The sequence below is a fragment of the Maniola jurtina genome, chromosome 6 (assembly GCF_905333055.1).
Source record: "Maniola jurtina chromosome 6, ilManJurt1.1, whole genome shotgun sequence".
Classification (NCBI taxonomy): domain Eukaryota; kingdom Metazoa; phylum Arthropoda; class Insecta; order Lepidoptera; family Nymphalidae; genus Maniola; species Maniola jurtina.
In genome coordinates this window covers 13,482,808-13,508,896 of record NC_060034.1, presented here as the reverse complement: position 1 = coordinate 13,508,896, position 26,089 = coordinate 13,482,808, and the positions used below count along the sequence as shown (strand labels likewise).

The following is a 26,089-nucleotide window of genomic DNA, read 5'->3' as shown; positions in this document are numbered from 1 at the left end:
AATTTCAAAAACGCCAAAAAAACAAAACAAGTTTAACTGCCTTTGGGCCTTATCGAGTTGCACATATTGAATGGACAGTTAAGATTCCAACGTCACATTAGTGCAGCCTGGCTATTAGTTAGGGACAACATTCGTATTCGCCTTGAGCCTCACGCGAGCAGCAATGCTAATGCGCCTCGTTTATCTCATGCCTTATGCCAATGCATGTAATGGGTATCATTTGCCGTTTTGCTTTTCGATCATTTTGCTGGTTTACCAGTTCGAAAAATGTTGTTACATATTCAGGCCATCAGGATACTTTTATTATGGTACGTTTTTTATTTATTTATAGACTAGTGCTTGGCTGCAATCAAACCTCTTAGCTAGTGATGATGCAGCCAAGGGGGAGCGTGCTTGTTATAGAAGATGCCCTTACAGCTACCGTTTTTCTCGCAAACTATAACAATTTTGGGACTCTTCCTCCTCCTCTTTAGGAACTCCTCTTTAGGCTGCATCATCACCTACTATTTAGTGTGATAGCAGTGAAGTGCATGCTTATAATATTATAATGTTGTATAGTAAAAATACCTAGACTGCTAAATCATAACGCTTCCTTTTTTGGATTGCCGTAATCGGGTAAAAAAGATGCCTATTCACTTTTGTTATCTATATTAAAAGTAATGTAACCAAACGTGACTATTTATCACTCTCAAAATATCAATCAATCACTCAAAGGCTATATAAAAACTATATTAACTTTCTAATATTGCAGTAAATACACCGGGTTTAATTTTTTTCCACCTTATAACAAAGGCATGAAACATGTCTCGGATAAGAATTGCAATAATTTTTAACTAACATTTATATGCTTGTTTTAAATTTTATTTCGAACTAGCTGACGCCCGCGACTTCATCCGCGTGGATTTAGGTTTTTCGAAATCCCGTGGGAACTCTTTGGTTTTCCGGGATAAAATGTAGCCTATGTGCTAATCCAGGATATTATCTATCTCCATTCCGAATTTCAGCCAAATCCGTCCAGTAGATTTTGCGTGAAGGAGTAACAAACATACACACTTTCGCACATTACAAACTTTCGCCTTTATAATATTAGTGTGATCTATGGGTTTCTGATTTTTGCCTATTGAAAATAATATCTGAATTTAGCAATAAGAGATAGGTTCACTAGAAGTAAATAAAACAAATAGGTATTATACAACCCTAGTAACTGCCTAATAATAATAAATACCTCATTATAAAACAGTTATTATCATACAACTATTTGACCGATATAAAGTAGTATTACGATACTTAAATTATTTATACCAGTCAAATTATAATATCGATCGTACGCACAAATAGCAATAAAGTTTTCAACTTGAACTATTTATCTCAAGGTAGGTACAGATACGCGCATTGTAACCGCAACTACTTATTACCCTATTATCTTTATAACGAGTTCAAATCAAAGGCGCCGCTATCGAAAGGTAGGATTATGTCTATAAATACCTAATAAATACCTACTATATCCCAAAACCGGTGACTAATGAAAAAGCAGTAGTTTTGCAAGGCGCCTACGAAGTACTCAATATCATATACAGGCTGGTTCGATATATAAATATGTTTAAAAATGTCTGCCTCAGAGTTTAACTTGTTTAATTGTTAGCTACGCATAGTGTTTCTTCATTAACGTCCTTCCAAAGTCATTAAAAGTTCCAAACAAAACTTCTGAAAACTCCAGATTTGAGGTGTAGCGTTATTCGTAAATACGAAAATTGATTTTGCCGTGAAAGCGCTTATATTATTATCATCATCATCATCGCCGGCTCAATATATTGAGCACGGGACCTTTCTCAGAATAAGTTTAGGCCGACGAGCTAGTGGTAAAGACGTCGGCCTTCTGTTCGGGAGATCGGGGGTTCGATCCGGGGCAAGCACCACTAACTTTTCGATATGTGCGTTTTTTTAAGTTATTAAATATCACTTGCTTTAACAAGGAAATAACAAATCGTGATGAAACCTATATGCCTGATCCCTTCTCGTTCTGAGAGGAGACCCGTGCTCCATAGTGAGACGGCGGGTGGAGATCAAGATGATGATACCTACCTACCTATTTTTAAACATCCGACCCAAAAAGAGGGGTGTTATAAGTATGAAGTGTGTATCTGTCTGTGGCATCGTAGCTCCTAAACGAATGAACTGATTTTAATTTAGTTTGTTATTGTTTGAAAGGTGTCTTGATCGAGATCCAAGAAAATCGGTTCAGCCGTTTGAAAGTTATCAGCTCTTTTCTAGTTTTCTTATAGAAGTTTTTGTGTCTGGGGTTTTTTTTAATTTTTAGTTATTCGTTTAAGTGTTAGTTATTTTTACCCCACGGTTAAAATTATTTAATTGTTAGCTACACATAAATATTTATTTATTAACGTGATCCTTACAGACTCATTAAAAGTTTCAGACAAAACTTCTCCTGACTTGAATAGGTAAACGTTCGAAAATGCGGAAATTGATTTTGCCGTGAAAGCGCGTGTAAATAATTGTACATATTTACAATGAATACTAAAAATAATTTGTTTTGGTAATTTGTATTTGTACAAACAAGTCCACTGTCGACGACACTCACGGAGCCGGTTTGTGTAAATGTAATTTACATTTTATCTCTTTAACACTTTCGCTTACAAGTTACACACAAAGATTACCGTTAAACGGGTTTGTAAATTAATATTTTATGCATCGAATACCAACTTATACTTACTAATTTAAATAAAATAACTTTGCATTTATAACTAGTGACTCGAGTCTCTATTTTTTGTTAGTAGGTGGGATATATTTACCTACCTAGTGCCTACCTACCTTTTCCCCGGTCATACCCAAATTCAATGAATAATTTTATTGTAGTAGTATGCTAGACTGTAGTCTGTGACGCATTCGTACCCAATCCAATATTTACAAATAATTAAAATTACAATTATTGACCAGCTGCGGCATGGAACATTATTCTTGGTTGCCATAACCTAAGCGTTATACATAAGGTTTAAAGAGCTTATTTTACTCAAAAAGATCAAAAGTTCACTTAGATGAGATACAAATCTAAATAAAAATATTGTAGAAAACATAAATCCCAAGGTACGGTGATTTTTCTTACAATAATAACTCAAAAATTATTGTGTTTGACTGTGCCTTGCATTTTATTTCTAAAAATATGATAAAAATGCTACAATTATAGCTCCTGTATTACAAGTACGTAGACATCGTTGTTCGGAATTGACACATCAATTCGTATTCCCGTATTTTCTGTCCTATTTCCTATTCGTGACAAGTTCGTCCCAGGAAGTGACCCCGCCGGGCCGAGCGTCGGGAAATATTACGTAACTTGTTAAAGTTTCCGGCGCGTTGGGATGGAATTAATTACCAGCCTCGGGTCCAATAGTCTGAGAGATTCCATATCATTGACAAACAAACTCATTTTTTATTGAGATTGGTACAAGTTAGCCTTTTACCGCGATCCCACCTGGTGTCTGGTGGTAGGTTGAATGAATGAATGAATGAATGATTTATTCAATAAAATGCAGGTCCAATATGTTGAAATAATGTCTGATGAGCCTTATACATTTTACCACTGTAACTGGTATACATACTTACTGATGGTTGATAATAGTCTAAGCTGAAAGCGGGCAAACCGTTAGTCTTTCGGTTTGAAAGACTGAAAACGCAGCCTTAGCAGACTTCCCTTCCTCCCCGCCCTAGATGGATTGAAGACGACATCAAACAAGCCGTAGGGAGCCGCTTTATGCAGGCGGCGCAAGACCGAGATATGTGGAAGTCCCTTCAAGAAACCTATGCTGCCGTCCTAACGAAGAGAGCAATAACTAGGTTTCGACTACTTTCGAGATATTCGCGGTTATGATTAGCTACTTACAAATCGTAATATTACATATTGCAGTTTTGATAACCAACAGAACCGAAACTACTGAAGATACAAAAAAGACGTCCAAGGCGAAAATATAGAGCTCATTTTCCTGATTATGAATATGGTCTTAAGTCAATTTGCCCAAAAACTCGACTTATTGCACTCTTTGTTAGGACGGCAGAATGTCCAGCTAGTGGACGTCTATCGAAATCAAAAAGCACGACTGATATCCTCGAAGGTACTCCAGTAAAGTTGAAGGCGACCTTGCATGCTCTAACAATATACCGTCTCTCTGCAAACTGTAATTTGCGTGAAGTCTAACTTTTAGATAAAGTTTTGGACAAAATATTTTGATGGCTCCGCAAATCTTGTTAGCAAATTAATGGCGCGGCATTCGGTAAAGGAAAGTTAAATACAACTTGAGGCACTGCGTATTTTTGTCGAGGGAATTTAGTTCCTCCCTCGTCTTTTTACTATCGGGCCGTGAGGTGTCGTAAACGCCTGAAACCCTACACCTAATATTGCCTAGTATTTAGTACACAGTCAATGTATACCTAATATTTCGCTAGTCTATAAATTAAAAATAGATAAAGTTGAAAACTAAAACCCGACTGCGATCTTTTTAATAAACGCTGAAATATTAGAGTAAAATTGTTTTTCTGTTGCTTGTTATATTTTAATGTTGTTGTACAATGTGCATTTATATTCATGAGCTTAAAATGTTCTCCTCTTTCATTTGACATTCCACTCGATACAATAGCAAAAAAAAATTTTGGAGACCTCCACTTTATTTTCGTATAAAATGTAGCCTAGATGTCACCCGGACAACTTTACAACGAATCAATTGACACCTCATTCATCAAAATCGGTCCAGTAGTTTAGGCACTACGGTGGAACATACAGAATTTGGATACAAACATGCATACATAGACTGCTTAAATCATAACCCTTCCTTTTAGCTTTGCCGCAGTTAAAAAAGTAGGCGTCAACAGTTTTCTGTAGGTACCAGCGGATGCTAATCCTGAACCCTAAGAGGAAATTGTTCTAAAGCTTGTGCTACCGGTTTATCCGGAGGTCACTTGGCAATGGCTCCGTCTATAAACGGGTATCCTGTCAAATATGGTAAGGAATAATAAGCAGACTGGTACGACCAGGATAGAAACATGTTATGTCCAAAAATGATCTTCTAAAATGCGTTGTTAGATTCGTCTCTACAATAAATTATCTCCTGTTTCTACTTTGCTGCTACTTGTTTGAGACTAAAAGCTAAAATTTCTCAAAATAATCGTCAAAATCGTCGTCGGTGACAACGCGGCATCCACATGTGGACTACCTACCTGTCAACAACGAGTGGACGCCGACGAAGAGGTGGTGCTGGTCAGGTCCTGTACGGTTCACGAGATACAGGCACAGGTGGACAGACGGATCGACAGCGGAGGTTTAGTAATAGGGTCCCATTGGCAGCCTTCGTGTACGGAACCCTAAAACATATTTTATACAAGACTTTTAAAGTGGGCAATAAAAAATGGCCTGATGAGGTTTCGGATACGATCTCATACGTGTCACTGTCGTCACACCCTTACACGGCTACAAACTACAGCGAGCCGTTTCCTTGACATTTGACAAATATGGGTATGCTCCGAAACCTGTCAAACATAATTACATTATCTTTACTTACACAATTTATTGCTTTTGACTCGCATTAACTTAATCGGAGCACATGATCTTAAAAAGGAAGCTATTAAGTAACGCTTGTTATTAACAAAAAATATATTGAGTTATTAGGTTTATGATCAGCTATAAACTTTTTTGTACCTACAAATAGTAAGTAGTTTATTTTAATGATTAACAAGATGGTCAAGTGTGAGTAGGATTCGTGCCTTGAAAGGATTCTGTACCTACAAGTAAAGTAGGAAGAGATGTAGATGATAGATTCGTTAGACGATTCAAAATCACTTGTAAAACTTTATTTGAATAAAAAAACTGTGTTTATATTGTATCTAAAGATTCTTAACAAGGGATTTCGTTCGCTTCTGGCGAGAGACATCTTCATGCCAATTTTTAGTGGCCATTACCAAGAAAAGGGTCTTGGTGATCTTACAAGGGTTACGTTTTTCTATTACGAGGTAAGGAAACCAAAAATTGGTAATACCTACTATTTAGTATTTACTATGAAATATTAATGATGTCATGAACGTGGAACATAAAAGTAACTACAAGTTGTTACCAAGCGATGTAATACTTATATTAGTAGCAGTCAATAAAATATTGTTATAGAGAGCGAGAGACAGCGCGTGCCAGACCTTCGTTATTTTATAAAAGCCGAAAGTTTCTCTGCGTAATTGTCCCCAACACAGGGAGGAACGATCAGAAAATATGAAGTTTGCAGTAGGGAGAGCTGCATAATAATACTTATTATGTTTAAAAAACTTATTTACTCATACTGCGCAGGCTACATTATAGGTATATTGATAGTATTTATTAAAGTATCATTATTTAGAGTGCTTTATTGAGCAATCTGGTTGAGTGAATTACAAATAAAATATGGAGGAGAGAGCAATCCTTTTATAATTTACTTGCGGAGAAAATGTGGGCCTGAACTCTTCTTGTAGAACAAAAAGGTTCTATAATATCATTTTCTCAATAGACTTTTAAAGTCTACTGTCTAACAATTTCTTATTGTGATGTGGAGCCGGATTGCGGCTATACTTAAAATAAGCCTGCAAAAAAAATTGATGATGAGGATTCAAAGGGTACTCCATACATCCACATCTGTTCAGACATTTAGACGTTATGGTGGAATAAACAAACTCACATTAATGTATGGTTTGCGACATGTCGACATGGCGATCGGGGTGGAAACGCCCCGCACCTCATACCCCGATTGATTACCATTTCGACATCTCGCGAACTATAGGTACATGAACCCTGAAAACTTAACACTCCTTTTTTTTGGGCATTTGTGTAAATATAGGTATATGACCTAACCCTGTGGGCCTGTGATAACTAAGCATACCTATAAAGCTTAACAGCCTAAGGAAATGGCAACATAGTAAAGCAGACATACATAACTTTTTATTACCATCGAATCGGGAGCAACCTCCGGTACTGTTGTCTGCAGAATTGTAGCCTTTGTACCGACTATCCAGGTATGGGCTGGTAGCAAAAAGCAGTCTGCACCTCCTCTCGAGGGGGAGAAGCTATATGCAATCGGACCACTGGGTCCAAAAAATAAACTGTCTCAAGCACTGCTTATACTTAATGTCCCGAATGATGGAGACGGAGATTAGGATGGATTTAGGTGTATAGTGTATACCGTTAAGAATACTAAAAGGAGGTGGCATGGGTTCGCCATTTCGTCAAGTCTAAGTCGGATGGGACGATGACGTGTTCATACTACGTCTCGTCTTCCACAACTTAAATTTGCATCGATAAACTAGGTAACTAAAGCTGCCGAGCTGTACGTATTACCTATATAATATTATGTCGTACATTGCCTAATTTACATATTTTGTTAGTTTGCTTTGAATTGAAATTTCCTTCGTTTTGGATAATAAAGAGATCAAGAAATTAGGGGTCAGTTTTTGTATTATTTTAAAATATAAACTTCTTTAGGCGCGTTGAGCGATTTCGGGATGGGTACAAACTTCAAGGTCTCGTTACTGACATGTTAATTAGCATATAAATTTGTTCCTTAATGCAATCTATTAAGGTTAAATTTCAATAGAAGCGTTAAGTTTGCTTTAGCAATCGGAGTACCTCCTAACAGCTCCTAATTTTATATAGTTTTAAGTTTTCACTTCTGTTGGCACTCCCCCAGTGAGCGAAATTTATTTAAACTATTAAAACCCGCTCGTGGTATGTCGAGAAGCTATCTTCTCTTTCGCGTGTAGCTTGATGGCTGGTAGCAATAATATTATCGTATCTCCTGTATCGCGAGTAACTGTAACTGAGTACCCGATGCCGAACAAAGGTATGCATTTTTATCGATATCGCCGATGGACCGCTCCGATTGAAATAATCGATAACCGCGGAATCTTTATTGAAAGCAGATTGATTTCATATTGAAAGTAACGTGTGGATTCTTAATTCGGTTGGAAGTTGGAACCACAAAATCGCAGTGGTCTTCGGTGGGAACATTTGAGTTTCCATAAAAACTTTTTTTTTTTTCTTTAAATCTGGCTTTACTCTGACTAGCCAATGTCAAGTTTGTGATATTTTCAAGTTATTGAATTTATACAAGTATGGACTCCGTCTGCGCCGGCGCCCGCCGACATACGCGCGGCGCCCCCTTAGAGCGCTTCCCAGTCAGTTCCACCACCAAAAAACACCAACTAACATAAAAACTAGCCACTCTTAACAAAAAAAAACACTCCAAACAAGCACAGCACGCGCGCCAGCAAACGCCATCGCAGACGAAGTCCGCCATAAAAACTTACAAGTAGTTATTATGTTTTTTGATAGGTTTTTCCTATACCATCATCGTTAGAAATCCTAAATATGCATAGAGTTATAAATTAGGTAAGTATGTCATACTTCTCTACATGGAATTTTTACCATGGTTTCCATGCCAGCCGTTGGTCATGGTTAAAGACTGCTTCTTTATTCGGCTGACGATATTAAGTGAGTTAAAATATATAATTCTACCTATCTATGTATTTTATTTAGGTAAAGCACTTACTTAAATTTCGCAATGTAATAAATTGCAATTAATTAAACTGTAATTGCAGTATGTTACTTAGGTAATCTTTCGATAAGTTCCCAATTACCATTAATAATGTCGTAATAAAGTACACCAATAAAAGTTTCTTTATTGTCACAGCTTCCTATCTAAATGTTCCGTACAGGCCTTGGATCACTTACCAGGTGTCAACAGCTTGCACTGTCAATATAATTGGGTAAATTAGGCATTTTGTTTGTTATCTCATCGTTTATGTTTCCGTTCAAACCCGTTGTGCGAGTGTTCTTTTGAAAATTGATAAATTGAATTACAATAATTCTCACCTTTTTGAATAATTTGATGCATAAAATTATACTTAACTTATTACAGTAGTCGATAGGAAGGTGTGTATGGAATATTAAAAATAATTTGAATTAAATACTAAGAAAGGGAATTTCTTAGAAAACTGGGAAAACTACTGGACTTTTTAGTAGCTAAATTATTTTTGCAGTTTCATCTCTTGAATTTCAAATATTTAATAAGAAAGAAAATCCCAAATTTGAGTTTAGATAAGAATGTAGGTGCGTAAAAAAAAAATTTAAAATTCAACGGCATCTTGCGTGAAAATGCAGTTTTTCCCACAGTTTTTAGGTAGGCTTTTAGGTAAGTAAGATATCGGACATTCTGAAAGGATACAGCCAATCTCAGTAGTGGGCTAGCGATAGGTCCCGCGTGAATAATAATGATAATGGTAATGATGATGAAAGTGCGACATTACATTCATAATTTCTTTCAAAACAACATGTTTGAAAACTACGGGAGAAATATTATATCTACAAGTTCTAAAACAATTAATTTTCGGGATAGTTTCTACAGGTTAATTATTTACTTTTTAACCCCCGACCCAAAAAGAGGGGTGTTATAAGTTTGACGTGTGTATCTGTGTATCTGTGTGTCTGTGTATCTGTGTATCTGTGTATCTGTCTGTGGCATCGTAGCGCCTAAACGAATGAACCGATTTTAATTTAGTTTTTTTTGTTTGAAAGGTGGCTTGATCGAGAGTGTTCTTAGCTATAATCTAAAAAAATTGGTTGAGCCGTTTAAGAGTTATCAGCTCTTTTCTAGTTTTGTTGTAGAAAAGAAGGTTAGATAACGGTTAGGTTCATAATATTATGTCAATAGACAAATGTCAAGTTGTCAAGATGGACGTTGCCTAGATACATAATTATTTATTTGAAAATGATGTTTTGGAAAACTCAAATACTTTGGATCGTCGGGGGTGTTATAAATTTTTAATTTACACTTGTTTCTCTATTTAAAACTGAATTTCGATAAAACTCGCATAACTAGTACTCGTACATACACTAACTAGGACACATTTTGGCAGACTGCCACCTAATTACGGTCTCCTCTACAACTCTCTCGGTCGGAAAGTATTCGCAAGTAACCTACGCGAGGTTTGAAAGAATGACCTAATTAACTAGTAAACTGTATGCATGTTTCCTTTTACTATTTGTGAACCTTTTTGCGAGCTATATACTCAAAGAGACAAGTTGGAAATTTTGTGTAAACATTAGAGTTTAGACAATCCCCGCAATTTCGTCTGCGTGGTTTAAGTTTTTTTAATCCTCTGGAAACTCTTTGATTTTTCGGAATAATAGTAGCTTGTATCCTTCCTTGGGATGCAAGCTATCTCTGTATTGTATATGTATTGTATTGAGATATAAAATTGATTGTAGTGTTAAAGATTAATAATTTGTAAGTTTTTACGAATAGGTACATCTATAGGTATTCTAAGCACTCTTATAGGTATATATACGAATAGGTACTCTAAGCACTCTTAACATTAGCATGTCGGTGACGCGATCTTGAAGTTTTTACCCATCCCAAAATTGCCCAACGCGTCTAAAGAAGTACCTACTATTGCACTTTAAAAACAGTTCTGTTCTTTCAACCATACCTACTTAGTATCTAGTATCTACCCTAGTCCCCAGCCTGCAAGGGCCCAGTCTATACTAATTACTAAACGTACATAACTTGTTATTCAACACCCGACAAACTATTTGCTGCAAACACTTCACCCAATCCATTAATAAATGTTCACATAATCGTAAACAATTTAGCTAATGTAAATATCTACTCACCCTATCATTAAATCCTCGATAATTGATAACCCTAAACATGGCAGGGACAACACTAACCCTGATATATTGCTCACTGCGGCGTGTTACAAATTGTTTAAAATATATCGGTCAGAGAGTGGTTGGACTAACGACTAACGAGTATCGTTACATGTTTCAACTTTTGTTTATTTAGTACAATGTAATCTAACGCTGTATTTATTGGGAAGTAAAAGGCTCATTTATTTATCTAAAGCTGGCCATACACGATCAAGTTCATACTGTCTTAATAGTTTGCAGCGGACTTGAAGTGGCGTCCAGATTTATAGTCATACCTACACAGTAAAGTAAAGAAAAAGTAAAATAGTCTTTATTGTACACCAAAAGAAACCACACTTCACACTTATAAAGGTGAAAGTTTGTTTGTGTGTGTGTGTGTTTGTTACTCTTTCACACAAAAAGTGTTTGACGGATCTAGCTGAAATTTAAAATGGAGATAGATTATACCCTGGATTAACACATAGGCTACTTTTATCACGGAAAATAAGAGTTCCCACGGGATTTACGGGAAACTTATATCCATGCGAACAAAGTTGCAGGCATCAACTAGTATAATAAGTATCACACTAATATTATGAAGGCGAAAGTTTGTATGTGTGTGTGTCTCTGTGTGTGTGTGTGTGTGTGTGTGTGTGTGTGTGTGTGTGTGTATGTTTGTTACTCTTTCACGCAATAACTACTGAATGGATTTGGCTGAAATTTGGAATGGAGATAGATAATATCCTGGATTAGCACATAGGCTACTTTTTATCCCGGAAAATAAGAGTTCCCACGGGATTTAAGAAACCTATATCCACGTGAACGAAGTTGCAGGCATCAACTAGTATAATAAGTATAACAAAATAAATGCTTGTACAATAGGCGGATAAAAGTGTGCATGACATCCTGCACACTGATAGCCATACACCGTCAAGTTTATTGGATGCCGCTTCAAGTCCGCTGCAGAATGCTGCAATGGTTGCAGACTTGACGGTGAACTTGATCGTGTAAGGCCAGTGTAAACAACGGTGCTCGTTGACATTGCTTTTCAGTACTTGATCAAATTCACTTGACAATTTAACTGGGTGTTCGTTATCGTTTCAATTTAAATCGAATGGCTGCCGATAACTGTTCGATATACGAGTAGGTCATAGATGTGTCTTCTAGAATTTTCTGCGGTGTTCTGCCGCTTGTATCCAGTAGCAGTTTTGCTTGATTTCATCGGTCCATTTTGTTTGATGTCTGCCGCTTACTGCAGAACGGTACATACCCCGCCCATGAACATTGCATCCCGAGCGTTGCTGGCCTTTTAGGAATTTGTAGGTCTGCCCCTTAATTCAGCACGAGAGGTACCGCCGATGCGTTGCTGGCCTTTTAGGAGATCGTACGTCCGCTCCTTAATTAACCCCATGTTATAATCTAGTGGGAACACCGCAGATTCGAGTTAATTCCACAGTTTGCATGTGCGTGGAAAAATGGATTTGCTGGCACAACGGGCGGAGTAGTTATAGATATTTTGCAATATTTGTCATTCTATTTAATGCTGTATTTATGAGATGCTATCTCATAGAGTTTCTATTCGATTAAGTAGTTAAAAGTTAGTGCATTTTCGTTACACAGTTAAAGAAACAGATAAATATTTTATTAGGTACTTAAAGCTTTCGCGTTTTATGAACAGCGACTCTACTTTGTACTTTTTACAAAGAAAGCTGTAGTGTTCAGATTATTACATACATTGTTTCTATAATTTGTCGCAGAACAGCCGTAAAGCTTCCATCAGATAACGGATTTATGGCTTACTTACTTAATTCCAGTACACGCGTCAAGTCAAGTCACGCATGACACTACATTTTTCGATACATGATACATGTTCTACTTTCACTAAAGAGATGTATGGCTTATGTACTTATTCATTATTGATATTGACTACTTTATTATATCTCTGAGATCGTGTTGAATAAAACATACATACTTCGTTCACAAATTGACGACCTCCCTGGCGCATTGGTTAATGCTGCCGTCTTATAAGTTGGTGGTCCAAAGTCAAAGTCAAAATCAGAATCGGAGTTGTTAAATTTGTACAATATAGTGGTCAAAATTATAAATTACGCAATTAAAACCAAAGCTACGAGGGTCCCTGGATTGGAATCTTAGTAGTAGCTGTTTAAAAATTCATAATCACTAAATTATCTTTTAGGAGAAGTAGAGGACTTCAGCAGTGGCCTAGTTACTGTGGCAGGACTTGCAAAGCACTACAATTTTAGCCCCTAATCTTACACTACTCTGGTTTGGCGGGAGGTAGTTATCACCCTACCGGCTACGGTTTGTGGCAGTTATGTTCTAAATATTAGGTGAAAACAAGCAAAATGTATTGAACAAATTGTTTTCTGCCAATTCATAACCTATCTAAATTATCATAATCAACTAACTACTAATATTTTGTGTAAAATATGTTTATATCAATTTATCACTCTTACATCGATGTTACGAAATAAATCTGTATTATCTGAAGTGAATAAAATATGAAACATAGTAACTTTGATAGATGCAAGCTCAATATTTCTCAAAATAAGATTAACCATCGCGAAATGTTTGTGCAATGCGCTCAAATATGTGTCAAAATATCTACGATAACAAATGTGGTACGTAATGCCGATTTTGTTAAAGATAAGTAGGTACTTGCCTGCTTATATAAACTTCTGAAAAGCCTGGCATTTAACCTTATTGTATAATTTTAAATTCACTAAACTTGTGACTAAGCCTTAGGCCACGCCGAGGTCCTTGGGCACACAGTTTAGGAATAACGTGTAAAAAACGTGAAGGAAAAAATAAATACGTAGGTACTATTATACACAAGTAGGTACCATCTTTTGTTTAGTGATAAGATAGAAGTCGCAGCAATTTATCTCAAAAACATTCTTGACTTCGTTCACTTGGATTTAGGTTTCAGAAAATCTCGTGAGAACTCTTTATTTTTGGGGTTAAAAAGAGTAGCCTAGGTTACTCCCCGGTTTTAAACTACATAAAACCATGTAAAAATCAGGTCAACCCATCGTCGCGTTGGTTCATTGCGACGTGATTGAAGAACAAACACACTTAGCTAGTTCTTAATATTGCAGTTTTATTTTTTTACAAAAGAGACTTTAGCAATGCCCGTACGCATTCTTGGGGTTGACATCAATGTGACAAAACACATCTATCAGCCAGCTGACCACTGCTCCACTTAAACTTGATGCTGTGTTCATGTGCCTTGCAAGTCGACTTACATCGTACCACTATCTACGAGTAATTATTCAAGTGGCATTGATTCATTTGCTGCGTCTAGATTTTTTACCGTAGGTTCTGTAACTGTTCTGGATTTCAGCTTAATGGCTATAAGTTTCATTTCATAAGGGTTCCGGCTTTTACTTTCGAATACGAAACAAAAAATGTTTGCTAGTTTGAATTTATACATAAAAATGCAATATTTAAACTTTAAAATTTATATTAAGAAAATTAAAATAATCCCACAATTTTTTTGCTGTTTACATTGTACTTAATATAAAACCGATTACTATAATGATTTATTTGCCTAGCTTGGCAAGCATTCAAACGCAGCACAGTAGCCCATCAACTTCGCTGGGATTCACATCAATTTAGCAAGCCATGGTGTGCTATAAATTGATCGCTTCCCTATTTTAAATGTTCCCCTTTTATTCTTTGCTGTTTGCATTACTCTTTATTGAAATAGTTTACTTAATTTAACACTACTTGCCTGACAAATTAGCGAGCGTTCAAACGCAGCCTATTGCTCCGTCAACTATGCTCGGGTCACACATCAATTGACCAAGCCATGGTGCGCTACAAATTGATTGCTTCCCTATTTCAAATGCTCTCGTTTCATTCTTTGCCGTTTTCATTACTCTTTATAGAAACTAAATTGGTACTACTTGCCTGGCAAATTAGCAAGCATTCAAACGCAGCACAGTGCTCTGTCAACTCCGCTCGGGCTTCACATCAATTTACCAAGCCATGGTGCGCTATAAATTGATTGCTTCCCGCTTTCCTATTTCAAATGCTCTCGTTTCATACTGAGGCTCAAATCTATAGAGCGCACTTCGACTTTGCTCAGACTAAAGATACTGTTAAAACGAGACAGATTTATGCCAGCTATATAACGCTGTCTCGTTTTAACAGTGTCTTCGTTCTGAGCAAAGTCAAAGTGTGCTCTATAGATTTCAGCCTTAGTGTTTATTTTGGTCTTTATAGACACTAATTAATAATAAATACGCACATAATATAATTCCGAAAAGTTAGTTAGGAGCATGTCCGGGATCGAACCCCAGTTGGACACCCCAACTAGTAGGCCGACGACGACTTAACCACTAAGCTACGAGTATTACTGCTTAGTTAGTAGTTACACATGCGTCGAGGCGATGGCCGCTGGAGCCGGAAAGTCCTTGAGTGGAGACCGCGTATTAAGCAAGCGTAGTCTGGGACGCCGTCCAGCACGAAGGACCGTCGATATAAAGCGGCTGGATGAGGAAGGCCGAGGACCGGGTACGGTGGCGCTCTTTAGGGAAGGCCTATGTACAACCGTGGACGTCCACAGGCTGATGATGATGATGATGATGATGAAATCGTATAAACAATCTGTTACAAGGAGGCGGTAACTGTATCGAGAGATAACAATTAAACGTGTTTGCATACAATGGCCGTGACGACGCTGTTGACATCTGCCGTGTCACTGGGTCGGCAGTTTGATTTCTCGTCTTCCATTGAATTCACCACACACTACCTGGAAGTGGCATAAAGGTTACAACTTACAATCATTGAGAATTGAGATCATATGTAAGTAGTAAGTACCTATGAATATAGACTAATATTATAAAGAGGAAACCTTTTTATTTTTGTATGTTTGTATTGAATAGGCTCAAAAACTACTGGACCGATTTCAAAATTTCTTTTACCATTACTTAGAGGGATTCTTCCGAATCCGTATAGGCTATATTTTATCCCGGAAAATAGATAGGATTTTTCGTGGTAGTGAAAATTGTGGAGTAAGGCGTCGAAAAAACTGCCGTACGTTAACGATTCTCGCGAACGCTGCCTAAATGGTTAGAGATGTATGGTTGACTTTTATAGAAAAGTTGTAGAACTCAATAATGCCTACAAAAAAGTCCGCGATAGTATAAACCAAACATTTATATTTTAGCCATTATAACCACTTTTCCATAGAACACCCGTGCGAAGCCGGGGCGAGTCGCTAGTGAATAATAAAATAAGATTGCGGAAAAATGGAAATTATTTCAGCAAAAGTTTGGAGTGAGGAAAATACCTACTTCTTAAGTAGGTAATTATAAAATTCCAAAAGTTTTCTAATCTATGAAACTTGATAACCAGAGTCGCCTTCTTTCTCTGAACATGTAAGTAAACTGAAGGCCTAGATTATATCTATTCTAATCATATGTAAGTACATGCGACTTTGTAAGCGTGAATTTAGATTTTTTTAAACTTATGGGGAATATTTTGATTTTCTGAAATAAAAAATAGCTTGTAGCACACTTCAGATCTTATTCATGCAAAGAGCACGTCGATCCATTGCAGCATGATGTATTCCTGTTATCTAATTGAGAATCAATATTTTAGGAAGAAAAGCAATAATTTGTCTGCATTTGGCATTGTACCTGCTTATAAAAATTATGATTCAAAACCTAAATTAGGTATCTACCTACCTGCCTTAGGTTAGCCACAACATAATATATGAGTAAGTTATAGCTGTAGGCTACTATAACTTACTCATATATTTTGTGCCTACGTGTATTACAATTGTGTGTAGCCATGATCGTTACAATCATAATCGAGATGATATTTTGATTCTAGTAAAAAATACCTCATACATATTCGGAAGAACTAAACTAATTTGCTAGCTATCTAGTTCGACGATCGAGTATGACGCACTACAAAGCAAAAAGTCACGGAAACGCCAAACTCGGCAAGCGGTCTCGACTCCCGGCCATTCCGTGTACGGTCAATGCAAAAACCTATCTATGTTCGCTCTGGTTTGTGCTACTCTTAGCGAACAGGATTTCTCGATATTACAGGGTATGAACCAGGTATGGACAAATGCTTACCTCTATTCATATACAAACCACAACATACATAGTATCTTAAGGATCATCATTAGCTAACTAACAACAAGTGTAAATTAAAAATGTATAACACCCCCGACAAGTGAAGGTTACAGTAACTAGAAAAGAGCTGATAACTTTCAAAAGGCTCAACTGATTTTCTTGGATTATAGCTAAGAACACTCTCGATTAAGACACCTTTCAAACAAAAAAAAAAACTAAATTAAAATCGGTTCATTAGTTTAGGAGCTACGATGCCACAGACAGATACACAGATACACACGTCAAACTTATAACACCCCTGTTTTTGGGTAGGGGGTTAAAAACACCTATTATAACATAGATCACAAAGATATTTGATTCAAATAAACATGAAATGCTTTCAAATCGTCCCGTGTGACTTTTTTTTTAGAATATTACTCATGATTAGCATGGCTAATATTCCTCCTTTCCCCTCCAATTAAGTGTAAAGCTTGTGCCAGGAGTGGGTGCGACAATAGTGCAACGGGTGGGGTTTGAACCGCCGACCTTTCGGAAATCAGTCCGCTCTTCAACCGTTGAGCTATCGAGGCTCAACTCATGCCCTTCTAACATTGATCACCTAACGAGAAGTAGGTACCTACCTCACAGCAAAAACTCGCCAGTCGCGTTTTTAAATCTTCAATTCATAGATAGCGTACAGTGTAGCGTTATAGGTAGCCTTAGTAATCAGTCTTATCACTTAATCCAGTTAAACACGTCATAATTCCTCAGCCCCGCATAAACTGTTTATCACTCTGCCGCTTCCTACAATAATTCTTGTGAACAGAGTTGTTGGCTCGCGATATATCATACTTGTTAATCTCGCCGTTCGCCCCATTATACAATAAACAGTGGCCGGAGAGTTGTTCCACGCACGTGATGCTGTTGCTGATGCACAATCGGCGACTGAGAATAATCTTAAAATATTATTATTACAATTGTCAGAGCCTCGATAGCTCAACGGTTGAGGAGAGGACTGGATGCCGAAAGCTCGGCGGTTTAAACCCCACTCGTTGCACTATTGTCGTACCCACTCCTGGCACAAGCTTTACGCTTAATTGGAGGGGAAAGGGGTGTATTAGTCATGACTAGCATGGCTAATATTCTTTTAAAAAAAATACTAGCGATCTCGCCCTGGCTTCGCTCTAATGGAATTTTTGAAAATCCGTGAGTGGGTGGAATTTCCAAAAATCCTGAAAAATACCTTCATTTTTGTCCAAAAGCCCAAGACTAGACACTCGGCCAGTGTGTCCAAGCTAAGTTCTAAGACAAATTTTTGTAATACAACTTGAAATATGTCGAACTTAAATGTTGAAATAACCTTCTCGGAGACAGAATTTCTAAAAACCCTGATACACGTATTTTTATTTTTACTAAGAAATTATTTTTTAATATAGGCGGGTGGTAGCCAGTATGGAAGTTGGGACGTTATTTTGAACAAGGAAGTATTTTTGTACCTACTTATCTTTTTCGTTTTAACGGTAACTTATAGTACATCCAGCTAATATTTCTGATTTGCTATTGTAATTTGTAAGACTAGGTACAATATGTAGCAGGTAGGTATCCTTAAATTATACAAACGAAAGGGATTACGAAGCGGCTCCTTTCTAAAACGTAACTTTATTCTACCGCTTGTAGGTACTTGGTAGCGCCGCACTTGTTCAATCATAAATAATTTGTTCCTTTACGTAAACTCCAATCCTTTTCGGAATGGTAACCTGATAGTTACTAATTAATGCAATACTACAAGTTCCCAATTTAGAATACACAAAATATAACGACAGCATTTATTATTTTCTTGTTTACAGCAGTTTAGTGGTACCTACCAGGGTAATAAATTGTTTGCCGGGTAGGGTTACCAGATATAAAATTGAAAAGCCTCGACAAAAAGTCAGCAGCCCAAGCTCAACGTTTTCTCGCGACTTTTGCATAGGCAAAGCGTTGTTAAAGCTCCGAGAAAACATTATATTACTGCCTACTGGGCTGGGAAACTCGACTGGAAAAAGATTTTGATATTTGACTGTATAAAAGTATTTTTCTGACCGTTTTCACTGAGAATTCTGACATTTTCAACGTCCATCCTGTCAAACCTGACAAGTGGCTAAATCCCTGATATATATTATTTTTTTTTTTGACAAAATCCTGCGGCTTGGTAACCCTAACCGGGACACCGTTAAGTTTTATGTTATTGTCACTGTGTTATCGTTGAATTATGTGTGCCTTTAAACGACCTAATTAATATCGAGACTGTAGGCAGAATAGTTTTGCGGCGCGTTCATAAATCTAATGGCGGAGCGGTCATTTATTTAGCCCGCCGGCTTGACCTGATGCTGACCATCAAGCTACACGCATAGCGCTCTCGACGGATACAAAAAGTTCTGACATTTCATGCGAGAAAACATTTAACCTTTTAAATTAACATTTTATTTTTACAGGGTGCAACCAGAACGCTAGCAAAAACGAAGACAGGTGATAGTACTGATGATTACTGACAAGATACCTTAAAAAACTAGGAAAAATAATTTAAAAGTCCTGTATTTTTAAAATTTCATAACATATTGTTAATAAAACATCTGACTGACGCTAGAGGTCAACGAACGTTCCATAAATAGGTCACTCGAAGTCATAGGTGGGGCATTGATCCGACTTTTGCACGCTGTACAATGCGGGTTTTAAAAATACTAAATCACTAAAACTATAAGATATGGCAAATGGTTATAATTGGCACTGGATTGTGTTAAGGTAGTATAATAATAACGCTAATATTTTGGTAGCGTTCTAGTTACACCCGTTATATTAATTTCATTATAGTTATGTCTATGTTCAACATACTCTTTGACGAAATAGGTATAACATTCGCAACCAAAGTAAACCAAATGTTAAATATCTTTGTTTGCAACGTCACACATTCTAAGTACGGCAGTTTTTTCATTTCTTTTTTATTTGCGGGAAATTTTTAGCAAGTATAAATTGAAAACCAGCCTACATACCTACTTAGGTATATAAATACTAAAACTGTTGACTGTTGAGCTAATATGAAGTAACAATTATTATTATTAATTTATTATGTTGAAGCTCGAGCTGTTGGTTGTACTTACTGACTGTACATTTGACAACGAGCCTATAGTATTACAGTCCACTTGAAATTATTGTAATTAAGTAAGTCATGATGTTAATAGTAATAAGAAAATAGAACAAAATGTCAACAATATATAGTAACTATAGATATTTCTTGGACCCAGTGGTCCCATACTTTAGCACAGAACGATGCAAATATCTTCTCCCATTTGCGTGTAGGCTTTGCTTCGCTTTTTGGATGCTAACATTTGCTAGCAATGTTGCATTGGACGTAGCATTCCGCTCATCTTGCATCCATCAATCGTGACGTTCTAAATCGTTCCCGGTTCGTTAAGAGGGCTCTCTCCGTCACTCGTTTCATACAATCGTAGTTCCAATTTCATTTGAATATTAAGCAACCAAAGTCCATGAAATTTTGCAGACATATTCTAGAAACTAATATCTGTGTCTGTGGTGTTTTAGATTTTTCTAAAAATATGTAGTTTTAAAATTACAGGGGCTCAAAGATTTGTATGTAAATTTTTAAGACCGCGTTACTTTGAAACCGAATATTTTAACAGAAATCTGGAAAACCACAGACATAGATATTAGTTTCTAGAATATGTTTGCAAAATTTCATGGACTTTGGTTGCTTAATATTCAAATGAAATTGGAACTACGATTGTATGAAACGAGTGACGGAGAGAGCCCTGTTAAGGCTCTGCTCGATACTTGCCGATATGAAATCAGTCTATTTATTATTCATACCACGTTGTACTGTAGGGTTAGACTGTGGAATGATCTTTTATGCCTCATCTACTCAGAGTAGACGAGTCATAAAATTGTTTGATGGTAATGTTTTTTAACCCCCGACCCAAAAAGAGGGGTGTTATAAGTTTGACGTGTATATCTGTCTGTGGCACCGTAGCTCCTAAACGAATGGACCAATTTTAATTATTTTTTTTGTTTGAAAAGTGGCTTGATCGAGAGTGTTCTTAGCTATAATCGAAGAAAATCGGTTCAGCCGTTTGAAAGTTATCAGCTCTTTTCTAGTTTTCTTATAGAGGTTTTTGTGTCGGGGGTTTTACAAATTTTAAGTTATAGCTATGTATTATGGGGCTAGAAAACAGAATGATTTTGTGAAAATATCGTAGATATTTATTTACAGGTCAAAATCTGTACTATCGTTCAGCAGATCATTGATAAATAATAAATCAGAATAAAAACCAAAAAAAAAAAATTTACCTACATGATACATCTGATAATATTATTTGATGATTTAATTACGGAGCCAAAAATTTAATCATAACATTGCCAAATCTATACTAATAAATAAAATTGGAGTGTCTGTCTGTAATTTCGAAATAACTACCTCATATTAAGCTCATATGGTTATTTGAACGATACCAACACTGAATCACACGTTTTTAAAATTTTTGTCTGTCTGTCTGTCTGTCTGTCTGTTTGAAAAGGCTAATCTTCGGAACGGCTGGACCGATTTTGACGGGGTTTTCACAGACAAGTAGAGGATTGATCAGGGAGTAAAATAGGCTACTTTTTTAACCGACTTTCAAAAAGGGAGTTGTGTTTTTCTTCCTATGTACACCGAAATCTCCGAGATTTCTGAACCGATTTGCGTAAATTTTTTTTTAATCGATAGAGGAACTTTGTGACAACTTTCCCACGGGATTTCAGACCCTAAATCCACGCGGGCGAAGCTGCGGGCATCAGCTAATGACTAATAAAACCCTTTACAAATGATATTTGAAAAGTTGGTTGAACTGGTTGGATTAAGATTTACACTGACAAGTGCAGGTAGGTAATAATAAATAATCTCTGATAAGTTAATTTACCAACCAATATTTAAAACTACGGAGCACTACTTTATGAATAAAAATGATACATTATTGTATCAAAAGTCACATTTTCGAAACAACAAATGAAATAGCAAGCAATAACCTTGAAAAATAATAAAAATCAGGGGAATTATCAAAAAAAAAATAGTTTTACGTCACTATTTCAAAGGTAGGTTGGCTAAGGCTCAAACATTCATTCATTAGTCACTATACCTGTGGTCCCTACATAGCCGGATCTTTCAGATTTAATAATCTCAATTTCAAGGTCTTTGGATAAATGGGATAGGGTCTAATAAATACCTACCTAAAACATGATTTAACAAATGTTAGGAATAATTCTTACAATTAATATCAAGTTTGCTAACGCGATTTTATTCTTTGGTTCCAGGAATTAAAAGAGAGCTTTAACTATGGTCTGTTCTGCCCGCCGGTCAACGGCAAGGCCGGCAAGTTCCTTGATGAAGAGCGCCGCCTCGGAGACTACCCCTTCAACGGACCCGTCGGATACCTTGAGGTGAGAATTTGAACCTTCTTAAACTGCCATTCTACTATCAGAAATTGAAAGAGAGCTTCCACTATGATCTGTCCTGCCTGCTAAAAAACAGCTAGGCCGGCAAGTTTCTCGACGAAGAACGCCCCCTGGAAGACTAATCCTTCAACGGTTCCGTCGGATTCCTCGATCTTGAATCTTCTCGTGAAACTGTCATTCTATTATAAGGAATTAAAAGATAGTTTGAACTACGGTCTCTTCTGCCGGTCGACGGTAAGATCGTCATATGCCTCGGAAACTACCCCTCATTTTGCAACTCCAAAATTCAACATTTTGCAATTTCAACATTTTAGGACTCAACATTTTTCAAATTCAACATTATAAGAATTCACCATTTTAGGAATACAACATTTTGGGCCTGAAAATAATTTGGCCTTGTCTTATAACTCGAAGTGAGAAAAAAATCAAACCTTGTAAAACATCATTACTACGAATACGAATACCTAGACTATTTTTTAAGACAATTTATTTCTTTCTCTCGTAGACCTAGACCTAGACCAATTTTAACTAAAATGATGCCCCTACTAAAATAATTTATGAAGTACAGGCATATTACAGTACATTTAAAACCAATTAAAGTAATAACTTCAATTGGTGTCTATGCGGCTAAATCGCTTAGTGATATCCGGTACGGCTTTATCATAAATTCCAGTATAAGTAATTTATTTGCAATCCTACCACTCTACCACTTTTGCCATAATTTTAATACTTATGTCGTGAACTAGTTTTGCTAACTTATCGTCATGTTCTCATACAAGGTATACAAATTATCATCACGTTTCGACTTCTGGTACACCGTACAATGTAAGACATTGGTATGTAAACTAAAGTCCGCATAATTATTACAACTAACAAGTGCAAATTGTGGCAGAAACGTACTTTTAACACACAACGCGTGTACCGCGTGTAGTGTCAAATTGTATATCACGCGACGTTGTTTCATGTATAGGAATGTAATGTGGTTCTAGTCATAGAAAACTATACAAAATATTTTATAACGTTTCGGATTGAGTATGCTGGATAGATACACTGTACAGTGTACTGGCCGCAACAGGAGACAAGCCCTAGGGTTCGGAGAAATGATTGGAGATATGACCGTCGTCCTGAGGTCGCCGCCTGTAAGGTTGAGACGAATAGATTGGCTGGACTGGATTAGTCCGATCGCCCCCGAGACAGTGGCCTGAGTCCACGTCCGGATGACGTTACAAATCGGGGACCTCGTCTTCGCCGGCGAAGATGCTGTGCAAAAGTTGTAGACGTGTATTGCCATACAAGATAGGATGCCTAATGCTAATAAGGACAGGTACTACTTGATGGTCAGTGTTAGGTATACTAATTTTGAAAGCTTCATAGTACATGATTTTTGTGCCAGACGTAAATCTGTCTGGTTTTGTCAGAGCAAGGTCAAAGAACGCTCTGTTGATCTCAGCATAAGAAACAACTTAAGTGTATTCAGAAGAGTCTAGGCTCCTACCACAGTCAACATTATTATCTCAAGAAACTTCCAACTATTTGTGGTCACGAGCGACGCAGAGAGCGGCTCTTATCAGGTTGTGTAGCGTGTCATAGATACGCTTCCGCCCTTAACCACTTTTTACTATGTACGACTACTATTTAACTCGTTGAACTACTAACCAGTTACGCATTAGGGTTACTGGTTAGCCAGTTAGTCAATCATCTCAGACGTTGACATTTCTCAGATGCTTGTGATCGCAATAGTCTCTCACGGCCTCACCAAAAAACTAGTTATAATTGCTCCATCACCCATGTACCGACATAGATGGCCCTCTTAACATATATCTACTCGGAAAAATGTTTCTTTTAAATCAATAACTCGTTTTACCGGCGAAAATATACCGTCAAGCGATTTAGTATGTTCCGGCACCATAAAGTTGTTTGGATACGGATATGGATGAAGAGGCCCTTTAATAAGTTTTGAAAACGTTGCGTAAGTCTTCTAAAGAATAATTATGGTTCTATCAATCCATATATTGTGTTCTAGGCCAGCATGATTCAATATCTAGATATTAAACATCTATGTCGGATGCCTCCATATGAATTAATAATACCAGAATATGAAGATCCATCGCATTAATATAAGAAAGCACCTACCTTTACATGATTAATGGAATGCGTGACGATTCTCAGCAATGACAATTACCTACTAACTACTCCTTCCTCTTTTTCGTCTCTTTTCTTCTTTGAGGTTGTACAGGTCCTTAGTTTCCGGTGCCAGGCAGCTTCTTCAGGGTGTACAATGTGTTTCCCTAGGAGGATGCTACGTTTATGCATTAGAGCAGTGCAGTCGTAGATTACATAATTATCGGAGTCTTGTCAGACTCCTGGCATAGTCTGCAGATTTCTCCTTCCTCACTTCTCCTCCTATATTATTCCTCATTTCTGAGGATTGAAACCAAATATACTTCTAAAAGGTCTAAAAAATATTTTAAGCCAGAAATGAACTAAAAAACTGCCACAGATACACACAAATAATAATAATTTGCAAATCTGATCGAAGCTGACCACTCTAAACAAATAAAAAGTCATTGTCATTACAAAAAAATGTAGGTATGCTACTTCATAATCCGTGTGGGTGCCCATAAGCCTACAACCTTCCCTATTTAGACAAACAATTACCAACAAAGTCGACTCCCACTGAGGTCGTAACTCAGGCCCATAAAATTTCATATACCCATAGATCACAGTCGTCTAGTCAGCAAATAATACGCGTAAATAGCAAGGAATTTATTGCCCGACGAACTTATAGCTTTGTCGGGAAAACAGTAGGTAATTTCATTTCATTGTTATATTTTGTGTAATTAGTTTCATGCTTTATGACTTTCATTACAAACAGAGTAAGTATGGTCTTTACTCTAAAACGGGCTTAGACAAGGTGCCATCGGGCTGACGATAATTATCTTATGTCCAGTACCAACTGCCACTACAACTGGCAGATGATTTAAATACTATATCAGACATCTTGGTGGTAATTTCAGTCAGCAACCGTTCACTGATCGATATAATTATGTATCTCTCTTAGATGGCACCTCAGAAAACGATTTTGTGCCTATTGTGCTCAGCAGCTTCCAGCCACACGCAGAGGTCATCCGTTTACCTGGTGGGAGAGTTTCCCAACCCTGTGCTTTCGAGTGCAAATTCGTTCAAGCTCCTAGGCACCCCAACGTTTATATCGGTTCTTTCTAATTATATTTCTCTTCAGCTTCCGACTTGTGCTCTGGTTCTCCCCATTTCTGATTTGATCACGTTGTTTGATCATGGCGACTCATTAATATCTATTAATTATAAATTATAAATAAAATTTTCTAATTCCAGTTGAAATACAAGAGGCGGGTGTACAAGATGCTGAAACTGGACGAGAAGACGATGAAGGCGCTGCACTCGAGGGCGAACCTACGAAGGTTCCTGGAGCACGTGACGCACGGACAGATAGACAAGATTACCAAGGCCTGCGCTAAAGGACTCGATCCTAACTTCCACTGTCAAGACACGGGCGGTAAGTAGTTAGGAATATATCATTACCTTGCTACCTTTTGGCAAAAAGTTGCCAAAAGGTAGCAAGCGTCCAGCAGATTTGAAAAAGTTATTCAATGGCGTAGAAATTTTTTGAAGGATAGTACAATTTTTAGAATTTTTAGGAACAAACTTCAAATCACAATACGCAGCAGACTAGCTGATGCCCGCGTCTTCCTCCGCGTGAATTTAGGTTTTTCGAAATTAACTCTTTGATTTTCCGGGATAAAAAGTAGCCTATGTGCTAATTCAGGGTATTATC

The 26,089-nt window shown here is 37.1% G+C and overlaps 1 protein-coding gene and 1 long non-coding RNA gene across 8 annotated transcripts in view; one reads left to right on the top strand and one right to left on the bottom strand.

The window, feature by feature from the left end:
* Positions 1-26,089, top strand: part of LOC123866040 (SH3 and multiple ankyrin repeat domains protein 3) — a 221,282-nt gene that overhangs the window by 176,381 nt on the left and 18,812 nt on the right. For all 7 annotated transcript variants that reach the window (XM_045907364.1, XM_045907368.1, XM_045907365.1 and 4 more), the window contains 2 exons: positions 22,135-22,260; positions 25,630-25,810. In XM_045907364.1, the coding sequence (XP_045763320.1) occupies positions 22,135-22,260; positions 25,630-25,810 (307 nt within the window). The remainder of the gene's footprint in view (positions 1-22,134; positions 22,261-25,629; positions 25,811-26,089) is intronic.
* On the bottom strand, positions 7,487-20,633 carry LOC123866056. The gene is made up of 3 exons (XR_006796112.1): positions 20,623-20,633; positions 14,052-14,055; positions 7,487-7,538 (listed from the first exon to the last, which is right to left on the bottom strand). It is a non-coding gene; the product is annotated as an uncharacterized LOC123866056 (long non-coding RNA).